We start from the raw sequence: 24,660 nt of genomic DNA, 5'->3' as shown, positions 1-24,660 counted from the left end.
AAGGCACAGGTATCCAAACAAATATGACATAGGAAAGGCCAACTTGAGTAAACTTCGGGTAAAGGCGTAACATATGTTTGAATCACCATTACGTATATTGAACAAGCCTCCGAACTAATGACTACGGTGTTTTACAGAGTTATTGATTTGCAAGAAAGTATACTTTAAAACTGCTTATTCATTATTATTTAAGTAAAAGTTATAAACTGGAGTGTGACAATAACATAACGATGGACCGGGGGGGGGGGGGAGGGGTACCAGTGGCCGGCTCTGGTAGGGGTGTGTGGCCAGTGCTGGAAACCCCAGGCCCCATTTTAGACCCATTTTGACCAAAATCATTACACCATTTTAGACCACAGTTTTTTAAAAGACATTTTACTTAGGAGGCATCATTTTGGAGCAATTAATGGCAGTTATGATTTGATAAAGGACAATGGACCACATGTAGTGAAAATAAATTTCCATAAAAAATTACTTTTTCATGGATATTTATTTTCACAACATAGTTTTTGTTTATTTTTCACAATAACAACATTTACATTATTCCATTATTACACCTTAGCATGCAAACCTAGGTTTTGTGACATTATTTTTTTTGCAAATCACAACCCTTCCTCATTGTAATCATAAATTTTTGGATATTTTATTTTCTGTAGGAAAAGAATTGGATGTAGTTAAACTTGATCCAGAAGCTGTGGTAAGAATATTAACTAAACTTAAAATTGTGTCAACTTCAATTTAATTGTACCAAAAGTTTAATCAAATGTCAACATACCTGTTCATATTGTTCACCCATGGGAGATGTCCTGATAGAAACTGTTCACATTAGAGAGATGTTCAGAATAGGAAGGTGTTCAGAATACGAGGGTTGTGATATGTAGACTTTTTAGCCCACAGTGGGCACCGTAGCCCCCATGTTGGGTTTCATTCTTCCGTCCATCTATGCATGCGTGTGTGTGTGCATGCATTCACCCTCATATCTCTGGCATGCACCAACCGATTTCAACCAAACCTTGCACAGTTAGGTAAGATGCCATATGAGACATATGCGCGTCACTTTGCTTTGTGATCAAATCAAATATAGCCAAATGGCGGCCATATTTGTTAATTGTGTGTTTACCCTCTTATCTCTGGCATGCACCAAACAATTTCAACCAGACCTGGCATAAAGGTTACATGGTATGTGAGACATATGCACATCACTCTGTTTTGTGACTAAATCAAATATGGCCGAATGATGGTCAAATTTGTTGTTGAATAACACAATATTGAAATCATAACTATGATGTAGGTATAATACGTAGTGACTCAATTCAGTGCTTACACCCATATTATCAAATATAAGCTTTCTTTTAAGACCTTGACTTTTGACCTTGAAATTCTTCTTCAAGGTGAAATAGCCAATTTGGATTTTCTTCATAGCTTTTCGAATCAAACATTTCATGTGATAATATCTTTAATCATGACCTTCGTTTGACCATGTGAGGCATATACAAGTTACTTAATTTCATGACTTTGACCTGTAAACCACAATGGCAGCCATATTTGTGATAAAAATCACATTTTGCCAGTTATCTCCAAACGTTTGATACCTATGGACACCATTCAAGTGCCTACCCTTACCTTGTCAATGATGAACTTTCTAATGAGACCATGACCTTTGACCTTGACAAATATTTTCAAGGTGAAGAGAGAGAAAGGGTTTGGAATCTAGCTGTACACTTAACACAGTCAAAAATTATTTGCTAATTATACTGAAAACCTGACACTACAAACATTTGTATTCCTGGGAAATCTAACAAAGCATTTCTGTTAAAATTGTCAAAATTCTAATCATCGTGCACAAAAAGTTGGGGCCTATGTCTTCGACTGAAGGCTTGTTACATTTTTGTTTTAAAGTAAGCCTTCATCTACTGTCTTTTCTTACAGGATGTTGATTTGAATCATCTTCGGATTGGTAAGATTGAACACCTTGAAGTACTCAAGAAAGTTGAGGTGAGGCCTTAAAAATTAAATTTTGACTTTTGAATTCACAATTCACCTTGTCTAGAATTATGCACTATTCACTGATGATAAGTTCCAACGTGCAAATGCATCATGCTATTCTACATGTAAGCCAAGTTGTACACATTGGAACAGAAAAAAAAAGAGGTATTCAAAGTATAAGCAACAGTGCATTTATGTTATTATTTATGCTATGTAGTGTGCCCTCTAAACCAGTTTGATGCACCACTGACACACACAATTTCTAGTGGCGCACCAAAATTTGGTGTTCCCCTATCTCTTAGTCTTACTATGTGGTGATTCACAAGCCAGTTTTTCTCATTTTGACTCACAACAACAAAATTTTGCTATCTTTAGAGGGCACACTGATGCCATGGAAGTATAAATGGAGATAACAATACTGTTATTACAAGTCAGTATATTCAGAATACCTGGTATTTCTTTATTGATATGTTGAGTCTCAAAATATTGTGTAATGAAATGGAACATTTACTCTTTTTCATGGAAATGAAAAAAAAAACATGTAAAGGTCTGTCAGACATTTTTTTTCTCAACTTTGTTTCAATTCTTATCAGAACTTGACCTTTAAAATGGAGTATGGTCTTAGGCCAAGATAACCACTGTTGTAATGATAACAATATTTTTCATTTGATTTCAGTATCTCTGTTTTCGTCAAAACTTAATCACAAAGATTGAGAATCTTGACTCTATCAAAGACACACTGCATGAATTAGATCTCTATGACAACCAGATAACAAAGATTGAAAACGTAGATGCACTGGTCAACTTAGAGTAAGTATATACTGCTGGATTTCATTTACACTTATAGCCTGACTGTGAGGGCACTAGTAGACATCTATTACCACAACGGCTGTTATGTAGCAACTATTTCCTTGGGCTGAAAGCTGAGGGAAATTGTTGTTATGTAACAGCACAAGGAGTAATATGCCGTCTACGAGCACCCAAATAAGGCCATGCAATAAGATTTTTATAACACATCAATTTACAAGCAAATATTCTTTCTATAGTCAAAGAAAATCCTGATAAGTTTTCCATGCTACATGACTATTGCCCTAGGGAAAATAGAATGCAACTTGTGTCCCTTTATGCAAATTGAGGTCAGTATGGGTCAGTAGTCCATACCACATGATACGATCTAAGCCAATCACTGAAGACTATATGAAAATGTGCTATAATTCATATTAATTTCATACATTTTCATATTGGATCGAATTTCATTTTAAGTATTATGTAATACTTGTTCATACCACTTTAAAAAATAAGATGGCTAATTGTAGCAGGGTGAGATCTTCTCTCTAGTTATTCCACATCATCAAAATAAAATAGAAATGTCAAAATCCAGGTACAAGGTACAAAACCATTCTCCTGTATGTTTTATCAGTCATTAGCCCTGTCTACACATAGGTCATCCTACCTGAGGTAGGATTGGTTTGTGTCTACACACAGGAAGGTTACGGTGTAGATGTCGCGCGTTCCCTCCTGATTCCATCCTGACAGTACATAGGACAAAGTCAGGAGGGTTTTAGGAAACCTCTCAAAGGTGTCCTAAGTCAGGATGGTTTCAGGACAGGTTCGGGACACGTTTACGTCTACACAGGCTTCAAACTATCCTTAGACCTGCCTCAGGTATAATTTTTAGTGCTGTGTAGATGAGGCTATTTAGTCAGCAGTGAAAGTACTTTGGACCATGCAGCTGTCAGTCTTTGTTTAAGTGTTACAATGCCAGTGATACACTTACATGTCTGCTGGCTAAATGATAACATAATTTATTTGTGTTTCCTTTCTATTCTACAGACAGCTAGACTTGTCATTTAATCATATCAAGGTGATGGAGAATTTGGACACATTGACCAATGTGACAAAGTTATTTCTCATACAGAATAGAATCAAGAAGATTGAAAATATTAGCCACTTGGTCAACTTAACAATGCTTGAATTAGGATCCAATCAACTCAGGGTAAGTACACCAGGTGTATTGACCACCTGGTCAACTTAACAATGCTTGAACTAGGATCCAATCAACTCAGGGTAAGTACACCAGGTGTAAAATATTGACCACCTGGTTAACTTAAAATGCTTGAACTAGGATCCAATCAACTCTGGGTAAGTACACCAAGTGTAAGATATTGGCCATCTGGTCAACTTAACAATGCTTGAATTAGGATCCAATCAACTCAGGGTAAGTACACCAGGTGTAAAATATTGATCACCTGGTCAACTGAACAGTGCTTGAACTAGGATCCAATCAACTCAGAGTAAGCACACCAGGTGTAAAATATTGACCACCTGGTCAACTTAACAATGCTTGAACTAGGATCCAATCAACTCAGAGTAAGTACACCAGGTGTAAAATATTGACCACCTGGTCAACTTAACAATGCTTGATCCTATAATACATGACCCAGGTGTGAAAAAAATGTCATATCAATAAATATTTATTATGCATAAATTATTAAGTAAACCCATTTCAGAGTGTTACTGTTAGACATTGTGTTTTTGTGTTACCCCTGTTATCCACAAGCTATTGAAAATAAAAGTTTCCTTGTAAAGATCAACACTGTTTACAATGGACTGAAAGAACTTATCAAGATCATACAGTATATCAAAACAGTGACGAACAGAAACTGGAAATCTAACCAGCCCCTGCAGTTTGGGGTTGGGGTGGGGGTCAGAGCAACAGCTATGTAGATAGCAATAATTATATGAACTGGTCACCTGAGACCCAGTTTTGTGTCTAGCTGGTAGTGGTGTTGTAATTGGAAGGATTTCGTAAGTAACATTGAAGTCATGGCATCATTTAAAATCAAAATCATGAAATTAAAGAATTGTTATTCCATGATTTTGGCAATGTTAGTGACTGTTGATTTTAACCGTTTTCATTGTGTCTCTTTATACAGAAAATAGAAAACCTGGACAACCTTGTTAACCTGGAGAGTTTGTACATAGGACGTAACAAAATTACTAAACTAGAAAATCTAGAAAATCTGAAGAAATTAAAGGTGCTAAGTATACAGGTAAGTTTGTACAGATGATGCAGTAAAATAATCCAACTTGTCATGGCCATCCATACTTAATTCTATGTTTCTCATCATAACGCTTTAAAAAATATGGGTTGATCAGTCGGTTAAATTTTTTTTTTTTTAAGTAATTGTTTGTGTATATGATTTTCAGTTCATAATCATACTTTAACATTCTGAATGACTTAGAAATGACAATTAAAGACAGAAGGAAATTTTGAACCATCTGTTTTATCAAAGTTCCCAAATTTCAGCAAGAATGATAGTTTTGGCTCAGATATGTGCTTGTGGGGTCAATGATGTTGTGATTTTTTTCTAATCCTGTCATAGAAGGCAAAATTTTTTTATGTAATTTTGCCAGATAAAAGAAATATGGGTTTGATTTGGCAATGTGAAATATAGAATTAAGTATGGCTGTCCTATTCTTCATATTTTTGAAAAGTAACACATCACACCCATTTTCTGAATCATACAGCTTGGAAGTCGTACAGTAATAGAGATTGATTTATTGCAAACGTTTATTCTTGTTGTTGATAAGGTTCACCTGGTCTGTCAATAAAACAGTGATTTAAATGTTTCTATCAATCTATTCGTTTTAGAAAATGCTATAATGTTAATATTTGCTATTTTTTTTTAGAGTAATCGTATAATAAAGCTAGAAGGTTTGGATGGATTGGAGAGTCTGGAGCATCTTTATATCAGTGACAATGGTATTGAAACCATAGAAAACCTTGACAAAAATGTAAGTACAGTGGACCCTCCAAAAGCCATGTCTCGCTAACTTGTACTTCCGGCTAATTTGTCACTTTGGCTGCCACTTTTTGAAGTGCCCAGTGTTACAGAGATTGCAAGAAGGGCAACTAAGTAGTGACACTTCTCAATAACTTGCCAATCATCTCTTAGAATAGGTGTTGTGATTTGACAGCAGACTTTGATCACATATAATCTCACTCTAATTTGAATATTTCTTGGCCTGTACAACTTTTTATTTAACCCATTACAACTGCTGACATCAGACCATGGACAAAAGGAACCTGTTACAAACAGGGAAAGTAAACAAATGAATTGGATTAATAACACTTGGCTCAGGATGTTGGAACAGCAGAAACTTGTATTACACACCATGATTTGATAGAGTTTTATGGCCTCTTTATGTGTACTGAAATGCCAGGGGAACTGGAAATTTGTTAACGTAAACTATTGTGTAAAGAGGTCATAAAACTGTTGTTATCAAATGATGGAATATAATACAAGTCTCTGTACTTCCAACATGGTGTGCCAAGTGTTTTCAATCCAATTCAGTTGATTACTTTCCCTATTCGTAACAGGCTCCATTCGTCCACGGTCTAATGTCGGCTTTTGTAATTTGCTCATTTACATGCAGTGTAGACTTCCTTACACTTAATGCAATGTTGACCATGTTACCTTCTTTTCATCTATATAGGTTGCACTACAGACACTGGATCTTGCTGCAAATCGGATTAAGAAGATTGAAAATATCACCCATTTAGTCAATTTAGAGGAATTCTGGGTAAGTTCAGTAGAATTGTGTGATAGATTTATAAACAGTTAATTGGATTTAAATACATATAAACCTTTAAATGTATTGCAAACTCATTGCTTCTTTGAATAATAAGAATAAAAATAGTATTCAAGGGAATTTATAATGCGCCTGTTCTCCGAAGAGCTTGTGACACAGACACAGAACTACTAACAGAATGAGAGGATACAGAGAAACAATGTGAAAACATGGAAGGATGTAGAGAGAAGTGTGTAAGTGAGTGAGAGTTAAGATTGAAATAGGTAAGTTTTATGGGCAGAGTGGAAGGAAGACTTAGAGTGAGAGTGATGAAGATAGTGGGGAAGACTTCCAAATTGAAGGAGCAGTGTAAGAAAAGGAACGCTCGCCGAGCTTCTTAGTGACAAATGGTGTATTTAGGATGCGGGTGTCAGAAGAAGACCTGAGTTGTCTATGAGACTATGGGGAGGATAAAGGTGAAGAAGATGAGAAAGATATTCAGGACCGGTCACCTCCAACACATCATAACAAACAGAAGAAACCTTGTATTGTATATTACCACCTAATTGACAATGTGCAAACTATGGAAATTGCAATGTTTGGTTAGCAATTGTGATATTGATCTATGGCTGGTAGTAATTAGATTTTATTCCCCAATATTTTTCTTTAATTGGGCAGACATAGACCAGACTGTACTAACACGTTGTTTGTTTATGTTTACAGTTCAATGACAACAAAATAGAGAATTGGGCAGACATAGACCAGACTGTACTAACATGTTGTTTGTTTATGTTTACAGTTGAATGACAACAAAATAGAGAATTGGGCCGACATAGACCAGACTGTACTAACATGTTGTTTGTTTATGTTTACAGTTCAATGACAACAAAATAGAGAATTGGGCCGACATAGATCAGTTACAGAATGCCAAGAAACTAGAGACAGTGTATCTGGAGAGGAATCCCATACACAAAGATCCAGCATACAGGAGGAAGATCAAACTAGCGTTGCCATGGATACAACAAATTGATGCAACATTAGTTGGCTAGTTACAGAGTTATCAAACTCGCATGGAATATATTTGTATGCTACATATCTTTTACAACACACAGTTGTTAGCCTAGCCTCTCAGCTTGTAGTTAACATGGACTATTACCCAATTTACACCCTAGAATAGGCCATTCCAGCTGGACTACAAACAGGAAATAGGGAACTTGCAAACCCGCCATGTTGAATGTTGCATCATGAGAAATGTGATAATAAATGTTAATCAATTAGTATTATGAACAATATTGTTATATTGTTCGTAACCACAAATGATCAATTCATAGTCACCCTGACCATTGTGGGAGGTTTATTTCATCGGTAGCCCCAGATTAGGTAATACAATAACCTCAGATTATCCCATAGTCCTTTGCGACTGAGCATGCTCAGTCTGGATTACAAGTTCCCTATTGGCTATAATACATTGTAGCCCAAATCAACTACAAGCCCCTGCAGAGCCTAGGTTCTAGAGTTGTTATCTCATTTGCTTTGTGCTTGTTTTTTTAGATTTCAGCTCTTTGCTCTGGCTTAGACACTTAAGATGGAAAAAAACATTTACATGTAATTCAAATTTTTCTGACTACATCTGTTTGTTTCCAATAATGCTTTAAGGCTTTATCCAAGTAACTGGAATGCTACACACACTGTCTGTGCCGCTTTAGTTTGAAATGTTTTACTGTAACTGAAATATTTAGGTATATGGGGTCTTCTGTTAGATGAAGATAGTAGCATAGGTATAGTTAGACACTCTAACAGTCCTCAGAGCTTTGCATCGCTATAAGGGTTGTTTTGTATTTACCGATATCTACTGCATTAATTGTACTTGAATATCCTTGTACTGTGCACCCTCATCGATCACATAGGGCTAACCATACATTCGTTGACGTATTATTGCAAAGCTTGGGGCTTCGCGATAACACAGAGCTTTGCAATGACACATCAGCGAATACATAACTACCTGAACTAGACATTCACATATGAAAAATAAAAATCAACCTACCACACCTATTCTAAAATTGAGCATAATCGGAACCACTCAATTTTTTCCGTTCGGCCTAAAGTACAAATCGTTATGTACACCTGCATATACAGATAAGCCATACACTATAGGTGGTTTTACACTTTTATAAATGTTTTCAATTCTACATGTAGCTTTGATAGTTCAATTCTACATTAGGATAGTGCAATAATTGTTATTGCATAATAAACTAATGAAAACCTGGATTGTTTATGATGATAGAGTTTTAGATATGTAATATGAATATGGCTATGGCTGTATGGCTTAGTATCAGTAACGATGTTTTGATATTTTTCAACTTTGCGAAGAAACATTAACAAATTACAAATAACAGAAGAATTTTAGTCAACATATCACTGTCACATACTATTATACATAGCTAGTTCAATAGAGATACCATGTTTTAGTTGTCATGACAGCAATGCCATGGGTATTGTAAATCTAACATCTGTTTGCACCCGATTATTGTACACCACATTTGGTAAATACCGCATTGCCATTGGGTATTGTAAATCTAACATCTGTTTGCACCCCGAGTATTGTACAGCATGTTTTAGTTGTAAGTACAGCATTGCCATGGGTATTGTAAATCTAACATCTGTTTGCACCAAGAGTATTGTACATCTTAAGTTACAACGGCAGACACACCCCCGACAATGTAGTATAGTCACTATTGTGATATGTAGTCTGTAAAGTATGCCCTCAATCATCAGTTGGGAGAGAGGAGGCCGATGAGGGTGGAGTGACACAATATGTCTCAGTCTATGTTATATGTTGTTATTTAGACTCTGATAAGATCTGTCAATATTGTACTGACCACTACAATGTTGATATCTCTTTTATGTGTCATCCTCACTTGTGAAAGACATGGAAATATTACTTTTGATAACATTTTGTGTACATTTTCTGTAATTTATCTGTTGCTATACTGAATACAAATTGTAATGTGTAAATAGAAAATATTAGTACCGGATGTATCACCTCAGATAGGCAGTACCCCAGTAGATGCATCATTCATGAGTGGTACTTCCTTACTATTACTGTAAAAGTAACTTCAGATAGGCAGTATCCCAGTAGATACATCATTCATGAGTGGTACTTCCTTACTATTTCTGTAAAAGTAACTTCAGATAGGCAGTATCCCAGTAGATACATCATTCATGAGTGGTACTTCCTTACTATTTCTGTAAAAGTAACTTCAGATAGGCAGTACCCCAGTAGATACATCATTCATGGATGGTGCTTCCTTACTATTACTGTAATAAGTAAAATAGAACTTATCTGAATATCACCAACTATAACCTTACCACTCCATGGGAGTATTCAATTTTTCAATCAATTTGTACATTCAGATTTGCTCAATAAATATTTTGTAGTTCATAACGTGTATGTGTACTTTGATATGTGTACTTTGTTATTCATCTCTGCAGCCCTTTGTTTGATAACGTATAAAACATCATGCTAAAATATAGATGTATATTCATAAATTTGGGGTTCTGGAGAGTCGGTTCATAATCTCACATCACATAAATGTTGTGTAATTGCCAAGAAATACCAAATTGAAACTCTATTTTACCTCTATTGTTTTTACACTGGTCCACCATTGCATCATGGGACTTAGCAGATATACATATGTATTAGATGAACATTGAATATCATGAGTGTTTATTACCTTGAGATGAAGTCATGAAGTGTGCATCCAATAAATCCAATAAATGTCAGCCCCATGCGACAGAGTACAAATCCCCCTCCCATACAGAGTACAAATCCCCCTCCCACACACAGAGTACAATCCCCCTCCCACACACAGAGTACAAATCCCCTCCCATACACACACACATCCCCATCCGTCACACCACTAATACTTTTCCCTATTAAATGTGGCAGCATCTGTGAAATGTAAATCAAAACAAGTCCTTAATGGTAGACCAATAAAAACTTTATTAAATACTGAAATAAGTCACACATGGAAATATCTTAAAAGGTTAGTTTCTGTCCATTGTTTTTCGCAGTGATAAGTTAGTGAGGTATTGTACAGCCATAAAAACTGTACGGGTCATCGTTATGGACGTTGACATTCATGTTGGAAAACATTTCTGATGAAAAAAGACATTAATATGTGTCATTTAGTACACTGGGGTATTCATGTTCAGAATGCTGGCAGAGGTATTCTTTCAGAAACCGATCCTGGTTTTCAAGTGAAAAACAATCTATGATATCTTAAAGGGTGACGTCAAAAAAACAAAACAAAGGAAAAATATATCTTTATAACTATACACCGATATGCTAATGAAGGTCAAAAAAGCCAAAACTGGAACAAAAGAACTGATATGCAAATGAAGCACCATATATGCAAATGAAGCACCAAGACAAGTGTTCACTGAATGTCCTCTGCCAAAAAAAACATGACATCAACTTCTCTTTTGAAGAAAGCCATGTGACACACAAACATAAACAATATCTCACTTTGTTTCAAAACATCATTTATGTGTTTCCGAGTTTCAGTTACACTGTAAACTTCCCATATAAAGCACATCGGGGAATACCTTATTCAAGTTGGACTGCTATGAAATTCAAATTTGTAACTGTTCAAATAATATCTAATTTCTCTTGATCACTTTCACCAATTTATTGTAAAATAAAGTACATGGCATATCATCTTTCATTATGTAACAATAATAATGTAAGCTTTTGTGGAATTCGAAGGCATGAATTTGTAAATGAAAGGAAGAGCAGAATGTTTCTTTTGGGAAAGGCTACATTATTTGGCATGATGCCATAATTGTTTGGCTCTGTGCCAGTATAATTTGGATGAGTGCCAATAATCGTTTCCATTTCTACTCAAGGGTTTATTCACGTTCCTAAAGATTTCAATGTCCATTTAGACACAAAAGGGAAATTCATAGTACTGGATTTATTCCCCTTCAGTTGTTCCTGGTCAAACAGATAAGGAAATTCTTGGGATTGAATTTATTCCCATTCCGTTGTTCCTGGTGGTTTTGCAGTCAGGTCAAAGAGTACACGTGATATTCCTGGCACTGTCTTTATCTCAGCAACCATCTCATTGACAACCTATGAAGAAAGAAACAAAATATTGTTACAACTTTCTTTTGATTAGTTACATTTTACTTTAAATGTGTCCAAAATTAATTTATTAAAATTGCCATAAAATCAATAACCATCTTTAGTATAAGCCCTACCTTAACTTTAATTGATTTAAACAAATTTATCTGATTTGAAACTGGTGTTAGTCCCCACGAGAAAACGGCAATAAATTTGAATCATTTTACTTTGGCATTCTGTTCCAACACAGTAGATTTTTGAACGAATGTACTTCCATTCCATGACATGTCTTATGCAGCAAAGTACATGTACTGTAAGTTACTGCAATGATGACGTTTCATTCAACATGAATCAGTTCGCCACATAGAGGGAAAAGTACTCAGTAACCTCTTTGTTGAAAATACTTAAACAAAGGTTTACAAAGCTTGCCAGATATTTCTTGCTCAAAGTTGGAGAGACGAGTTAAGTGAAAGTAACTGTTTTAAAGTTACAAGAACAATTGACTAGAAAAACAATGAACTGACCTCCTCAGGCAACTGTTTTCCTGGTGTTGCTGGAATCCCTGTCATGAAATCAGCCGTGATAAAAGTTCTAATAACTACAGATCTCTGGCAAGATGGGTGGCGTTGTGATGGATCCCGTCCAAAATGTATGGGTATCAACACTATTGGCATCTGACTTATCTTTCTATTGTAACCTACAAAAAAGATATTCATAAATATCACTATTCATATTTTTTACAAAATTAATATTTGATCGTAGTTTGTTAACTTAAAAATATATTCAGTGTTCTGAGAGAGAGAGAGAGAGAGAGAGAGAGAGAGAGAGAGAGAGAGAGAGAGAGAGAGAGAGTGTGTGTGTGTGTGTGGGAGGGAGGGAGGGAGAGAGAGAGAGAGAGAGAGAGAGAGAGAGAGAGAGAGAGAGAGAGAGAGAGGGAGAGTGAGAGAGAGAGAGAAGAGAGAGAGAGTGAGAGAAAGAGAGAGAGAAAGAGAGAGAGAGAAAGAGAGAGAGAGAGAGAGAAAGAGAGAGAGAGAGAAAGAGAGAAAGAGAGAGAGAGAGAGAGAGAGAGAGAGAGAGAGAGAGAGAGAGAGAGAGAGAGAGAGAGAGAGAGAGAGAGAGAGAGAGAGAGAGAGAGAGAGAGAGAGAGAGAGAGAGAGAGAGAGAGAGAGAGAGAGGTGCAAAAAGAGAAGCAGTTTCTGTGATGGATTTATATTTTTGTTCATAATGTGAACATTATCATGTTTCTGCAGACTTACCACTTTGTGCTAGTACCTTATGTGCTAAATAATCTACTTGTCTTAATGTACTCAGAACTCCTGATGTTAGAAAAGTTGTAGTGACATCATTAATATTGTCTTTAACGGCACCACCAAATATATAGGCAATTCTGAAACATAAAACCAAAAGGAAAGCAGCTGATGTTAGCTTCATTTTGTCGGTAAAAATCAATGGTATTACACTGGCTGAGTCTACTCCTCTGGGCTAGGTTAATTTGATGTTATTCCCAATATTTTTCTTCACTCAGCCAAGGAAAATACGAGTGACCTAAGGGGTCTTTGTCTAGCGACTCGTAGTGACAACCCTTAGGTCACAAGTATTTTCTGGCTAAATGAAGAAAAATATTGGAGAATAACATAATTATACCAGTGCCAGTAACAAACATCAAAGAAAAATTGGGGAAAGTAATGGCTATTTTGAACTTTTTGACTCATATTTTGAACACAGCAGAATCGGTGATGTAGACACACGTTGTGATGACATAGATGTACCTTGATGTTACTTAGAGTATATATTTTAAGCAAAGTAGCAGATTTGGGATAAATAAAATCATTGAATTGAAATCTACTGTACTTTGGACTTACCAATAATGGATAATATTTTGAGCAAAGCGCATACTTTTTTGGTTTTTTAACAATTGGGTACTATCCTACAGAATTAGGGTAGGCATAAAGTTCAATTTCTTAATTCTTTTTCAAAAAGGAAGTACAGAAGACTATTTCTTAATACTAACCTGTTGACATTATGACACAGTCTTGGTATAATTTTTGATAACTTCATCAAATTCTCCCAGTTTGGTGGTTTATCACTTGATAACCCTGCAACATAGCTGTATGTTCTACTATCTCCCTGAAAAGTAAATACCAGTGTAAATGTGAAACTATTTCATGATTACAGTGTAATTACAATGTATCACAATATTGGTTACAGTGTAATTACAATGTATCACATTATGGTTAGTGTAATTACAGTGTATCACAATATTGGTTGCAGTGTAATACAATGTATCACATTTGTTACATTGTAATTACAATGTATCACAACATTGGTTACAGTGTAATTACAGTGTATCACAATATTGGTTACAGTATAATTACAGTGTATCACAATATTGGTTACAGTGTAATTACAATGTATCACAATATTGGTTACAGTGTAATTACAGTGTATCACAATATTGGTTACAGTGTAATTACAGTGTATCACAATATTGGTTACTGTGTAATTACAATGTATCACAACATTGGTTACAGTGTAATTACAGTGCATCACAATATTGGTTACAGTATAATTACAGTGTATCACAATATTGGTTACAGTGTAATTACAATGTACTACAATATTGGTTAGTGTAATTACGATGTACTACAATATTGGTTACAGTATAATTACAGGTTATCAAAATATTGGTTACAGTGTAATTACTATGTATCCCAATATTGGTTAGTGTAATTACAATGTACTACAATATTGGCTAGTGTAATTAAAGTATATCACAATATTGGTTAGTGTAATTACAATGTATCACAATATTGGTTAGTGTAATTACAATGTACTACAATATTGGCTACAGTGTAATTACAATGTATCACAATATTGGTTAGTGTAATTACAATGTACTACAATATTGGTTACAGTGTAATTACAGTGTATCATAATATTGGTAACAATGTAATTAAAGTGTATCATAATATTGGTTACAGTGTAATTACGATGTATCACAATATTGGTTAGTGTAATTACAATGTACTACAATATTGGTTACAGTGTAATTAAAGTGCATCACAATATTGGTTACAGTGTAATTACAATGTATCACAATATTGGTTACAGTGTAATTACAATGTATCACAATACTGGTTAGTGTAATTACGATGTACTACAATATTGTTACAGTGTAATTACAGTGTATCACAATATTGGTTACCGTGTAATTACAATGTATCACAATATTGGTTACAGTGTAATTACAGTGTATCACAATATTGGTTACAGTGTAATTACAGTGTATCACAATATTGGTTACCGTGTAATTACAATGTATCACAATATTGGTTACAGTGTAATTACAGTGTATCACAATATTGGTTACAGTGTAATTACAGTGTATCACAATATTGGTTACAGTGTAATTACAATGTACTACAATATTGGTTACAGTGTAATTACAGTGTATCATAATATTGGTTACAGTGTAATTACAATGTATCACAATATTGGTTAGTGTAATTACAATGTACTACAATATTGGTTACAGTGTAATTACAATGTACTACAATATTGGTTACAGTGTAATTGCAATGTATCACAATATTGGTTACAGTGTAATTGCAGTGTATCACAATATTGGTTACAGTGTAATTACAGTGTATCACAGAGCATGTTAATAAACAGAAATGATAGCTGCTTATAATATAGGTGATGCTGTTCATTGATATCTAGCATAGTAAATACCTGTACTCCGACTGTTTTGATAGGCAGTAATGTAGCTGATAGTTCATCACTGGTACTCATATCTTTCAAGAGTTGTCTTTCTTCAGGAGTTGTACTTCTTTCCAGTTTACCTAGCAATGCATGAGGCTGTAAACACACAAACAAACAATCAAAACACAAATTTGGACCAGATAATGGGGTATTTTTTCACATGGCAAATAGAGTTAATCCACTAAATAATCAATAGTCATTACTTGAATCAATCAGTTTGGATTTACCTGCGCATGTTTTGAATTCATTTGATCATCTTCATTTCCTCTGTTTCAATCTTTACTAACTTGACTTCCCATTTACCCTTCTCTCTCTATTTTTTGTTTGTTTAATTTGTTTTGTTTTGTTACCATTATGTTGTAATCATTTATACATTTGGGTAAATAAACCACTTATTATTTATACCCACAACGTCTTTTTAAAAATGTCTGCTTTACATGCAAAAACCAAACGAGTTCAAAATTCAAACCATTTACACGAAGTATTTGAATTCGACTAACCTTATTAACAGCATTTGCATAATCTACCAGTAACTTTAAGAGAACACTAGTCTCAGCAAAGTCTTTACAAATGTATGCTTCATCAGCACATATAACACGTATTGCAAGACCTGGCCCTGCAAACAAAGCAAAGTAGTTGCATCAACAAGAGAAATACGAGTCTGTAGAGAGACAATTTACAAGATCTGACCCACATCAAATCTTGTACTAAGACCTCTGTGCTTTAGGGATTGCCCAATAAAGCTGAAAGGTGATGAGTACCGCTGTCTGGGCACAGTGCCCTCAGTAGCAATCTTTACTCACTTTTAAAGATCTGAAAACATGAAGTTTGGCCTACTGAAATCAGGGAATTTGGAGGGATCCCAATATCAGGGCTCTGTTAATCAAACAAAGATGCAGGGATTATACTGCATCAAGGGCAACATTTCTAGGCACATAATACTTTTAAAACTTGATCCCCATAAACCTGAGATATAATCTCAAACCAATTTAATCTTACAAAAGAATACAAATTCAACTTTTACTTCTTTTCATCTTGATATAAAAGACAGAATTATCTGTGGTTTATAAAATGGCACCTTTCTGAAGTTTCTCATGTATGATGGTAATATTAGCCTGGAATCCATCGAATGAGGATTTTGAATTTGTAATTACCCCACCATGATGATGATGGGAAAATGTTATGTAAACTCTGATGATAACTACTGCAATGGTGACTAGGAGAGTTTTGTGGTGTGTGCTGTTTATCTTTCAATTCACATCAACTTTGGTAATCCATTAGTTTTACAAATACATTCTGATCACATAAATTTGTAAACTTCAACCCTTTTGTTTGTTTGTAGGTATAAGTTGCTCGGAGCAATTCCCAGCTCAAAAAAAAATTACAAAAAGAATTTACAAAAAAACCCACAAAACTTCAACCCTTGTTTTACGTGTGAATTCTTACTTCACTTCAGTGATAATGTTATCAAATGATACTATTGTAATAACTACCTGGGAATGGATGTCTTTGGACGATATCTACAGGTAAACCTAAATCTTTCCCAAGAGCTCTAACTTCATCTTTATGGAAGTCTTTAAGTGGTTCTACAACTCTTCCATCTTGTCGTAATTGTCGTACAAGCTCTGTATCGTTGTGGTGGGTCTTGATAGCATCAGCTTTACCACTGGCAAGGTGGGAGGCACTTTCAATAAGGTCAGGTCGCAGTGTACCTAGATTGAGGAAAGGAAATACAATGAATTACATTAATGACAAGATGGAGAAGAAGCCGATTGTATTCCCGGAAGGATGTCACGACTGTTAAAAATCTGTCCTATTCATATGCAAATTGAGAATTACTTATCTGAAGTGCTCTGTAGCTGTGCCTACAGTGGCTTATTTTTCGCAAAAAATTTCTCCTGACAGAATTATATTTTATTACCACGCCAATTTCCTTGATTTTTATGGCAAAATAAACAAATAACGCAAAAAAAAAAGTATCATGTTTTGCATGTACACTTTAAAGACAAGACAGAGGACACTTTCACCAGAACAGGTTTCAGTGTATCGAGGAGAGGAGAATGGGTGCCACAGTGAATTTGTGGCTGATTTCCAGCCGATACAGCATTCAGTAATTGGCTATTAGCGAAATGCCAGGCATGGTATTATTATTATTTATGGTTTATTCATATTGTACATAGTGAAAATATTACATTATTACAATTGCAGATCATTTCAAAATGGGCAATAGAGAATTGATACATATTAATAAAACTTACAATTGGTGACATCAAAAAGTGTAGTATAAAATGACTAGTGTAACACACAAGACAGTTTAAAATACTTTACAAAAGGACTTAGTGGTAAATTTAAAAGCAATTAAAATCAATGTATACTTTGCTCTGATTCTAATTCCATAATTTGATCATGTATGGGATTGAACTTTTAGTGTACCTTTGAGTGTGCACCCTTGGAATTGACATGAATTACACAAATCTCGACCATTAGGTAGGGGAAAGCAAGAGCAAAATTCCCTACCACGCCTGGGCTCTTGGCTAGTAATACCTCCTGCAGTAGCCGCAAAACACAATGACTACACATGTGCATTCTATAAACTCCACGCATTCTTCATGTTGAGGGTGCTTTCTACAATATCATCATGAAGCAGCCGGTCACAAATGAATCTACCCTACGCGAGCTTATGGGATTTGCCTAGTTATGATATTGAAAAATAATAAATATATTACATTTACCTTGTGCTAGTATAACTTCTTTTGGGTTAAGATTTATATCAGCACATACTTCATCAGCTATTTTCATAAATGTATCACCAATAATCTTTCTCTTTTCTTCTGGGTGGGCTGTGGCATTCAGTGTCTTGGTTACTCGTTTCCGTGCCGATGGATCACTCGTATCAGTTGTTATCCTTGTGGTGGCATTATAAAATGTATGTGAGGCATTCACAACTGTAAATATACAACATTTATAACAAAGTAAGCAAGACATTCACAACTGTAAATATACAACATTTAGAACAGTCAGCAAGGCATTCACAACTGTAAATATACAACATTTAGAACAAAGTAAGCAAGGCATTCAAGACTGTCCTAACAAAAAAAAAATTGTGTGGTTCCCATTACGCTCAATTTTAGAATAGGTGGGAAGGTTGATTTTTCATTTTATTTCATTACATTTTTTTTTCTTTATATGTGCGTTTCGAGTTTAGGTATTTATGTTTTCCATATGGTCTGTGTATTTAGTTTCTTCCCATCAGATTTACAGCCATTACAGATTGGAAGAACAGTTTTATATTGTCTTTTTAATTTAAAGTCAGTTTCCGCATCCACTATTTCTGGCAAGACTTCACAATTTTTGTGATTTTATTATTTTTCTAGAATATGCAAAAAAAAAATAGGGTTGACAGTGAAAACTAGGTGGGGTCGGGTAACCGGAACCAAAAAGAAACCTTTTTCCAGGCCTAATAAGAAACAAAATGTCGTTTTCTACACTACAGTATATATCTGTTAACCCTTTCATTCCTAGAGACGACATTGGAATAAATAGAAACTTGATTGTAAGAACATTTTCTAAAATTTAAGAATATTACTTCATTGGGAAGTAATATTTCTTGAATTCTGATCTAAAATAAAGTTGATCTTTTTCCAAAAATTACAGAGAAACAAGAATTTTTGTTCAAAAATTTTGGCGTGAACGTTTCTAGTCCTGAAAGGGTTAACATATCAGAACTTACCTCTAAGTTTTAGACCTAAATTGTTGAGTGATTCTGCCACTTTCTGACTTTCGTTTTTTCTCATAAATCCATTGTCAATGTGAACTGCTATCACCTGTTCATCATCTAAGGCTTTATGTAGGAGGGCAGCACATACAGTGGAGTCAACACCACCACTAACTAATACCTACAAACAAACAAACAAACAAACCAAAGATCAGCTGATCTGTATTTATGTGTCAGGCTACTGCACATTCAGTGAAGCCATAACTTACTAAACAACAAACCACCATCATCTGACTATTTCTATGTAGCAGATGATAATGAATGCAAACAATCTACATATAAATTCTATGTTATAGAGTTACTAAAGACGACATGCACATCTGTCTTGTCTTTTCTTTACTTCATTAATTCAGTTTCACTTACCAATACTTTGTGATCACCAACCACTCTCCTAATTTCGTTGATACATTCAGTTTCTCGGCTATCTATAGTATAAGTACCAGTGCAGCCAGCTACATTAAACAGGAAGTTTTTGATCATTGTTTGACCATTCTCTGTCAAATCTACCTCAGGATGGAACTGTACACCATAAAGTTGTTTACTTTCATTGGCAATAGCTGTAAAAGATAATATCATTACTTAACATTTAATTGTGAGTTTGTTACAGTGTACACACACACACACACACACACACACACACACACACACACATATCATGTGACATCCCCCACACATACTAATACCCAAAGATTCACACCCCTGCCCCATTTCCCCTGTGCATGTGGAGTCATGATGGACGAATGGTTAGAGTGGTCGACTTTGAATCTCTGCAGGTTGCAGGTTCGAGCCCAGTCGCTGCCATTTGTTTCAGAATGGCTAAAGTCCTTGGGCAAGATTTGAACTACAAATGTGCCTCAGTCAACCCAGCTGTATATTTGGGAACCTGGTAGGATAGAGGTTGCAATGTGAATGCTTTAATCCTATGTGCTTATAAAGGCTGCAATGGATTGTATACTCCCTCGGGAGTTGAGGAAGTAAAGGGCTGTTGTGTAGATCCGAGCCAGGGGTAATAATTGTAAAGAGCTTTGAGCACAGAGCGGGAAAGTTCTATATGAAAACTAACATTATTATTATATTATTACACACACAGATTCACATCCCTGCCCATCCCCCTGTACACACATACACAGATTCACACCCTTGCCCCATTCCCCTGTACACTCACAGATTCACACTCCTGCCCCATTCCCTGGTATGCACACGCACACACACACACACATATTCACATCCCTGCCTCATTCCTCTGTACACACACACACACTCCATCTCAACATAAGACGCAACAGAATCTATACTATCTCCATGAGTTAATAACTTACCTGCTACGAGATGTCCTGACTTAGCAACGACTTTAAACCCATTAGCAACGGAATCTATACTATCTCCATGAGTTAATAATACTGATTCTTCATTTGACAAACCCCTGAAATAAACATCAGTTTCATTATGTACCAAATATTTGTCAAAATGCATGAAAACGATTAACTTGCACACAAAATGCTAATATCAATGTCTTTGTAATATAAATTGTATCCAGATTAAAGAAAAAAATGACTGAATATTTTGGGACCTATTTTCATTTTGTATGAGTTCTGTTAATATTAGAATTTATTGAAAGACAACATATCAAAAGAACTTCAAAGGTATTGCCATCGGGTAAATAATGAACATTTTTTACAAATGATGGAAGACATTGTCTATAAAAATCTGACCAGAAAATAGAAGTATTAAACTTACTGGAATATTTTACAGTCGGTATCTATGGTAACATTGAATTGTCCATCCTCTCTCACATCTTTCTTCTCTACAGTACCATTAAATTCTTTATTCATCATCTATTCAGTTGTCATGGAAATGGGTAAAAATAATTGTTAATTAAAAACAGCAAAACAAAATTGTTTAAAACAATTCTCTGTACCTGAAATAGAATATTACTGCCGAGGCACACCATAAAAAATAATGAATGTTTGATTTCTTGTTCGACACCATAACTTCTGCTCCACTCACTTCACATGCATTACTATACGTGTGTGGAAGACTAAGTCGACCTTGTTCTATATTTTGACCCTCTAGCATGAAGTAAAATGCTATTGCAGTTACTGAGAATAAGTCAACCTTCTTGTTCTATTTTGACCCTCTAGCATGAAGTAAAATGCTATTGCAGGTACTGAGAATACTAACTATAATTTATACATGAATATTTTGTGGAGAGTGCAGCATGATCTCACAACAAATGACTTGTCAGGGATGTAGCTAATTTTTAAAAGTAACGAGTAAGTTAAACAACTTTGCAACACTTACCTGCATTCCATAACATATTCCCAACACTGGAAGTCCACAGTTAAATAACTTTGTAACACTTACCTGCATTCCATAACATATTCCCAACACTGGAAGTCCACAGTTAAACAACTCTGCATCATACATAGGTGCATCTGAAGCATACACACTATTAGGACCACCTGATATGATGATAGCTCTGAAACAGTTAAACAAGACACATATATTTCAACTCCATTTTGCTCAACTTGTACTTTTTTGTGTTCACACAAATAACCTCCACATTATACCAGACTAGCTTAATCAAGATATTATGCAAGAATTTTCACCTGAGTAAAAACCTTGTAAACTCTGATTGTGCCAATTTCATGATACTGCAACTTTAAAATGGTATATCGAATTCTTAAGAATGGATTAAAATATAACAAATAAAAATATAACTGTTAAATAAAACTTTCTGTCAGTCACCATCAATTTTTTTATTGAAATGAAAGACAAAGTTTTTACAATGTAATTCTGATCATCTGAATGCTCAAGTTTTACAAATTTCTTGTACTTTAATATTCCTAAAATTTCAATTTTTATAATCTGTAGTTTTGCACAGTAACTCTGGTTTACATTTTTTTTATATCTTAACACTAAAATAAACATAAAAATCTGAAGTTAACACTATCTGAATGCTAAAGATTATAATTTTGTTCCATTTCTCATTTTCTATTTAAGTGACTATAAAGGCAGATACTGTTGATATATGTCAGGCAAGTGTGAAATTAATCTGGGGAAACACTGTTTAAGAATACAAGGACTGCCTTTTGACAAATAATCAACTGTTAATGAGACTTGTCTGCTTTGGTCTTTATAGAGGAGAATGATCTACCCTTTCAATTTTTGAGAAGAACATGGCATGTATACACAGACAGACACAAACATAGACACACACACACACACACACACACACACACAAATACCTACTACTCACCCACACACACTGTATACATGCAGACATACACACATATGGTTCCTACTATATCTACAAACACATACATACACATGTATACATGCACTCACACACACCTATACTTACACACACACACACACACACACACACACACACACACACACACACACACACACACACACACACACACACACACACACACACACAACACTCACCTGAAGTTTCTTTCTTTGAGGACGAATGCTGGTGTGTCCAATGGTAAGATTTGAGAATCAACACAGAGTTCTCTAACCTTGCGATCTATAACCTGATATGAAAATCAAATATATTTATATTAGGCCAGATCAATGACAGGTTTTTAGTGTATTGTATGAAAAATCCATATCTTTATATAAAAATGTCATAATTGCTATAAAAGTGGCGATATGGATGAGAATTGGGTACTTATTTTGGATTTTTAATTTATATATAAAACAATTTTATCATGGCTTCCTGCTTGAAAAACCAATGTGAAACAAAATATGCCAAGTCTTTGTTTGTAACTCAATACATTTTTTTAAAAGATTAATAAATGTGTAAAATGTTTGTTGTTGTATGTACAAAATTGTTTTATAAATTAAAAATCCAAAATAAATACCAAATCCTCACCCATATGGCCACTTTAAAACCATACCAAATCTGCCCCACATACACACTCTAAAGTACTAAATAAGGACAGTAACTGCCATAAATAGTAGACTGAGTTACAGGTTTGTTGAGAATTATAGAAAAATATTTTTTTTTTAAATTGCCACTTTAGACAAAAGGTCCTGACCAGAAACAATCTTCTTTTTCTTTGGCCTAATAGATTGAATGACAGGTTTGTTGAGAATTAAAAAATAAAATTGGGTCGTTGGACCACTTAGACTAAAGAAGACCACTTACCTTTCCATACTGAGCACCAGCATCCAATATGGCAATTTTATCATCAGATGTCGGTGTGTGTTCATCCAATGACACATCTTTTGTTTCACCGTTCATCCTCTAGTAGGAATACATTATAGAAATGTAATGAGTAACTCTAAATCTTTGTCCTACATGCCACATTTGTGTCATCTAGAGACTATCCACAGCTTTGAACCGCTTCTGATGTCCAGCTTAATGAGGTGCTTAGATGAAATTTCACATTCAAATGAAGCCACCCACCCACACACACATCAGTAACACCACGTCTGTATTATTTATTAATTAATTCATATCATAAAATTATGCCCAATAATAAATTAGTGTTTTATCTGGAGGGGGGGGGGGGGGCAGTTACATAATGTCCAAATATGGTACATTTGTCATATCAGGTCACTACTTATACACTAGGGGGTTTACTCGTTTGCATGAACAACTTTTGGTTCATGATATCTCATTGAACTAGATCACGGGGTCAAGAGAGATCTTGAGATTTGTAAATTGTAGTCACATATAACCTCTAGGCTATAGACTACGTTTGTATAATTCATGCAAGTATTATCTACAACTCAAAATCTCAATAGAATAATTGGATGACTTTTATAACAAAAATTACTGTACTACTACATTATATATATGATCTCAACATTTGTGAATTCTGTTCCATTCTGATATTGAACATAGTTTTTTTTTCTCCTCGGCCTCGTTAGCTTGAACTCCCCGAGTCCCTTCGTTCTATATCAGTGCTTCGATTATGAAACTACTCATTACGAAATCCCTTCTTTACCGATTTTTTCACTGTTCACAATCCATGCACTCGCTCCAATTCCTCTGCGACGAACGATTTTAATAAAGACGGCTTGAACATATATCTGCGATCGTCACATGGCAGCTGTGGTATTAACCGTAAAACGACCTCGTAGTACGTACCACTATAGCGCTAATGCTTGAAGCGTAACATGTGTTTTTCACTGTGTTGTCTCGATCGGTTCGATCACACGTCAAAATTTCTCGTCAATATCTCACAATTAAAACAAGTTACATGGCAATGTCCACGCAAATCATACTCAATATATACCCATGTTTCTAAAGATTATACACTACAACTACAAAATAAATAGCAACTTACAAAATTCTTTCAAATGTCTTCGACACCTCTATTGATCAAATTTCCGCGGAAACGCCGGTAGAAAGTGCATCTGCGTGGTTAACTCTAACCTCTGACCTGACGATGACATGTCGCGAGAAGTGACGGTA

At 35.1% G+C, this 24,660-nt stretch overlaps 2 protein-coding genes across 3 annotated transcripts in view; one reads left to right on the top strand and one right to left on the bottom strand.

The window, feature by feature from the left end:
• Nucleotides 1–9,978, top strand: part of LOC144451156 (uncharacterized) — a 10,198-nt gene extending 220 nt beyond the window's left edge. The window contains exons 2-9 of the mRNA XM_078141938.1: nucleotides 657–697; nucleotides 1,930–1,995; nucleotides 2,663–2,796; nucleotides 3,820–3,982; nucleotides 4,923–5,039; nucleotides 5,680–5,784; nucleotides 6,487–6,573; nucleotides 7,437–9,978. Of these exons, the coding sequence (XP_077998064.1) occupies nucleotides 657–697; nucleotides 1,930–1,995; nucleotides 2,663–2,796; nucleotides 3,820–3,982; nucleotides 4,923–5,039; nucleotides 5,680–5,784; nucleotides 6,487–6,573; nucleotides 7,437–7,610 (887 nt within the window). The 3' untranslated portion in view covers nucleotides 7,611–9,978. The remainder of the gene's footprint in view (nucleotides 1–656; nucleotides 698–1,929; nucleotides 1,996–2,662; nucleotides 2,797–3,819; nucleotides 3,983–4,922; nucleotides 5,040–5,679; nucleotides 5,785–6,486; nucleotides 6,574–7,436) is intronic.
• A 577-nt stretch (nucleotides 9,979–10,555) lies between these two features.
• On the bottom strand, nucleotides 10,556–24,615 carry LOC144451140 (GMP synthase [glutamine-hydrolyzing]-like). 2 transcript variants are annotated; one of them, XM_078141918.1, is made up of 16 exons: nucleotides 24,533–24,615; nucleotides 23,386–23,484; nucleotides 22,677–22,768; nucleotides 21,588–21,702; nucleotides 20,961–21,058; nucleotides 20,543–20,646; nucleotides 19,587–19,780; nucleotides 19,179–19,344; nucleotides 18,181–18,393; nucleotides 16,942–17,160; nucleotides 15,949–16,064; nucleotides 15,419–15,544; nucleotides 13,698–13,813; nucleotides 12,943–13,073; nucleotides 12,211–12,383; nucleotides 10,556–11,695 (listed from the first exon to the last, which is right to left on the bottom strand). In XM_078141918.1, exons 2-16 carry the CDS (start codon nucleotides 23,479–23,481, stop codon nucleotides 11,594–11,596), a joined length of 2,061 nt encoding a protein of 686 aa, XP_077998044.1. In that variant the 5' UTR covers nucleotides 23,482–23,484; nucleotides 24,533–24,615; the 3' UTR covers nucleotides 10,556–11,593. The 2 variants fall into 2 exon arrangements, with proteins under 2 accessions (XP_077998044.1, XP_077998045.1); XM_078141919.1 differs by lacking the exons at nucleotides 21,588–21,702; nucleotides 22,677–22,768; nucleotides 23,386–23,484; nucleotides 24,533–24,615 and adding an exon at nucleotides 21,525–21,576.
• Nucleotides 24,616–24,660: the final 45 nt, after the last annotated feature.

The sequence above is a fragment of the Glandiceps talaboti genome, chromosome 21 (assembly GCF_964340395.1).
Source record: "Glandiceps talaboti chromosome 21, keGlaTala1.1, whole genome shotgun sequence".
In the NCBI taxonomy this organism is placed as follows: Eukaryota; Metazoa; Hemichordata; class Enteropneusta; family Spengelidae; genus Glandiceps; species Glandiceps talaboti.
The sequence above is the reverse complement of the archived record's forward strand: the minus strand, read 5'-3'. Positions and strand labels throughout refer to the sequence as shown.

What these genes read in the sequence shown, in the direction of transcription:
- LOC144451140 (XM_078141918.1), bottom strand. Translation starts at nt 23,481, where the DNA reads ATGAACGGTGAAACAAAAGATGTGTCATTGGATGAACACACACCGACA. An exon ending in ACCGACTGTAAAATATTCCA is followed by an intron (nt 20,647 to 20,960) that starts GTAAGTTTAATA and finishes TGTTTATTTCAG; the next exon opens with GGGTTTGTCAAATGAAGAAT. An exon ending in ATGCAAATGCTGTTAATAAG is followed by an intron (nt 15,545 to 15,948) that starts GTTAGTCGAATT and finishes GTGTGTTTACAG; the next exon opens with CCTCATGCATTGCTAGGTAA.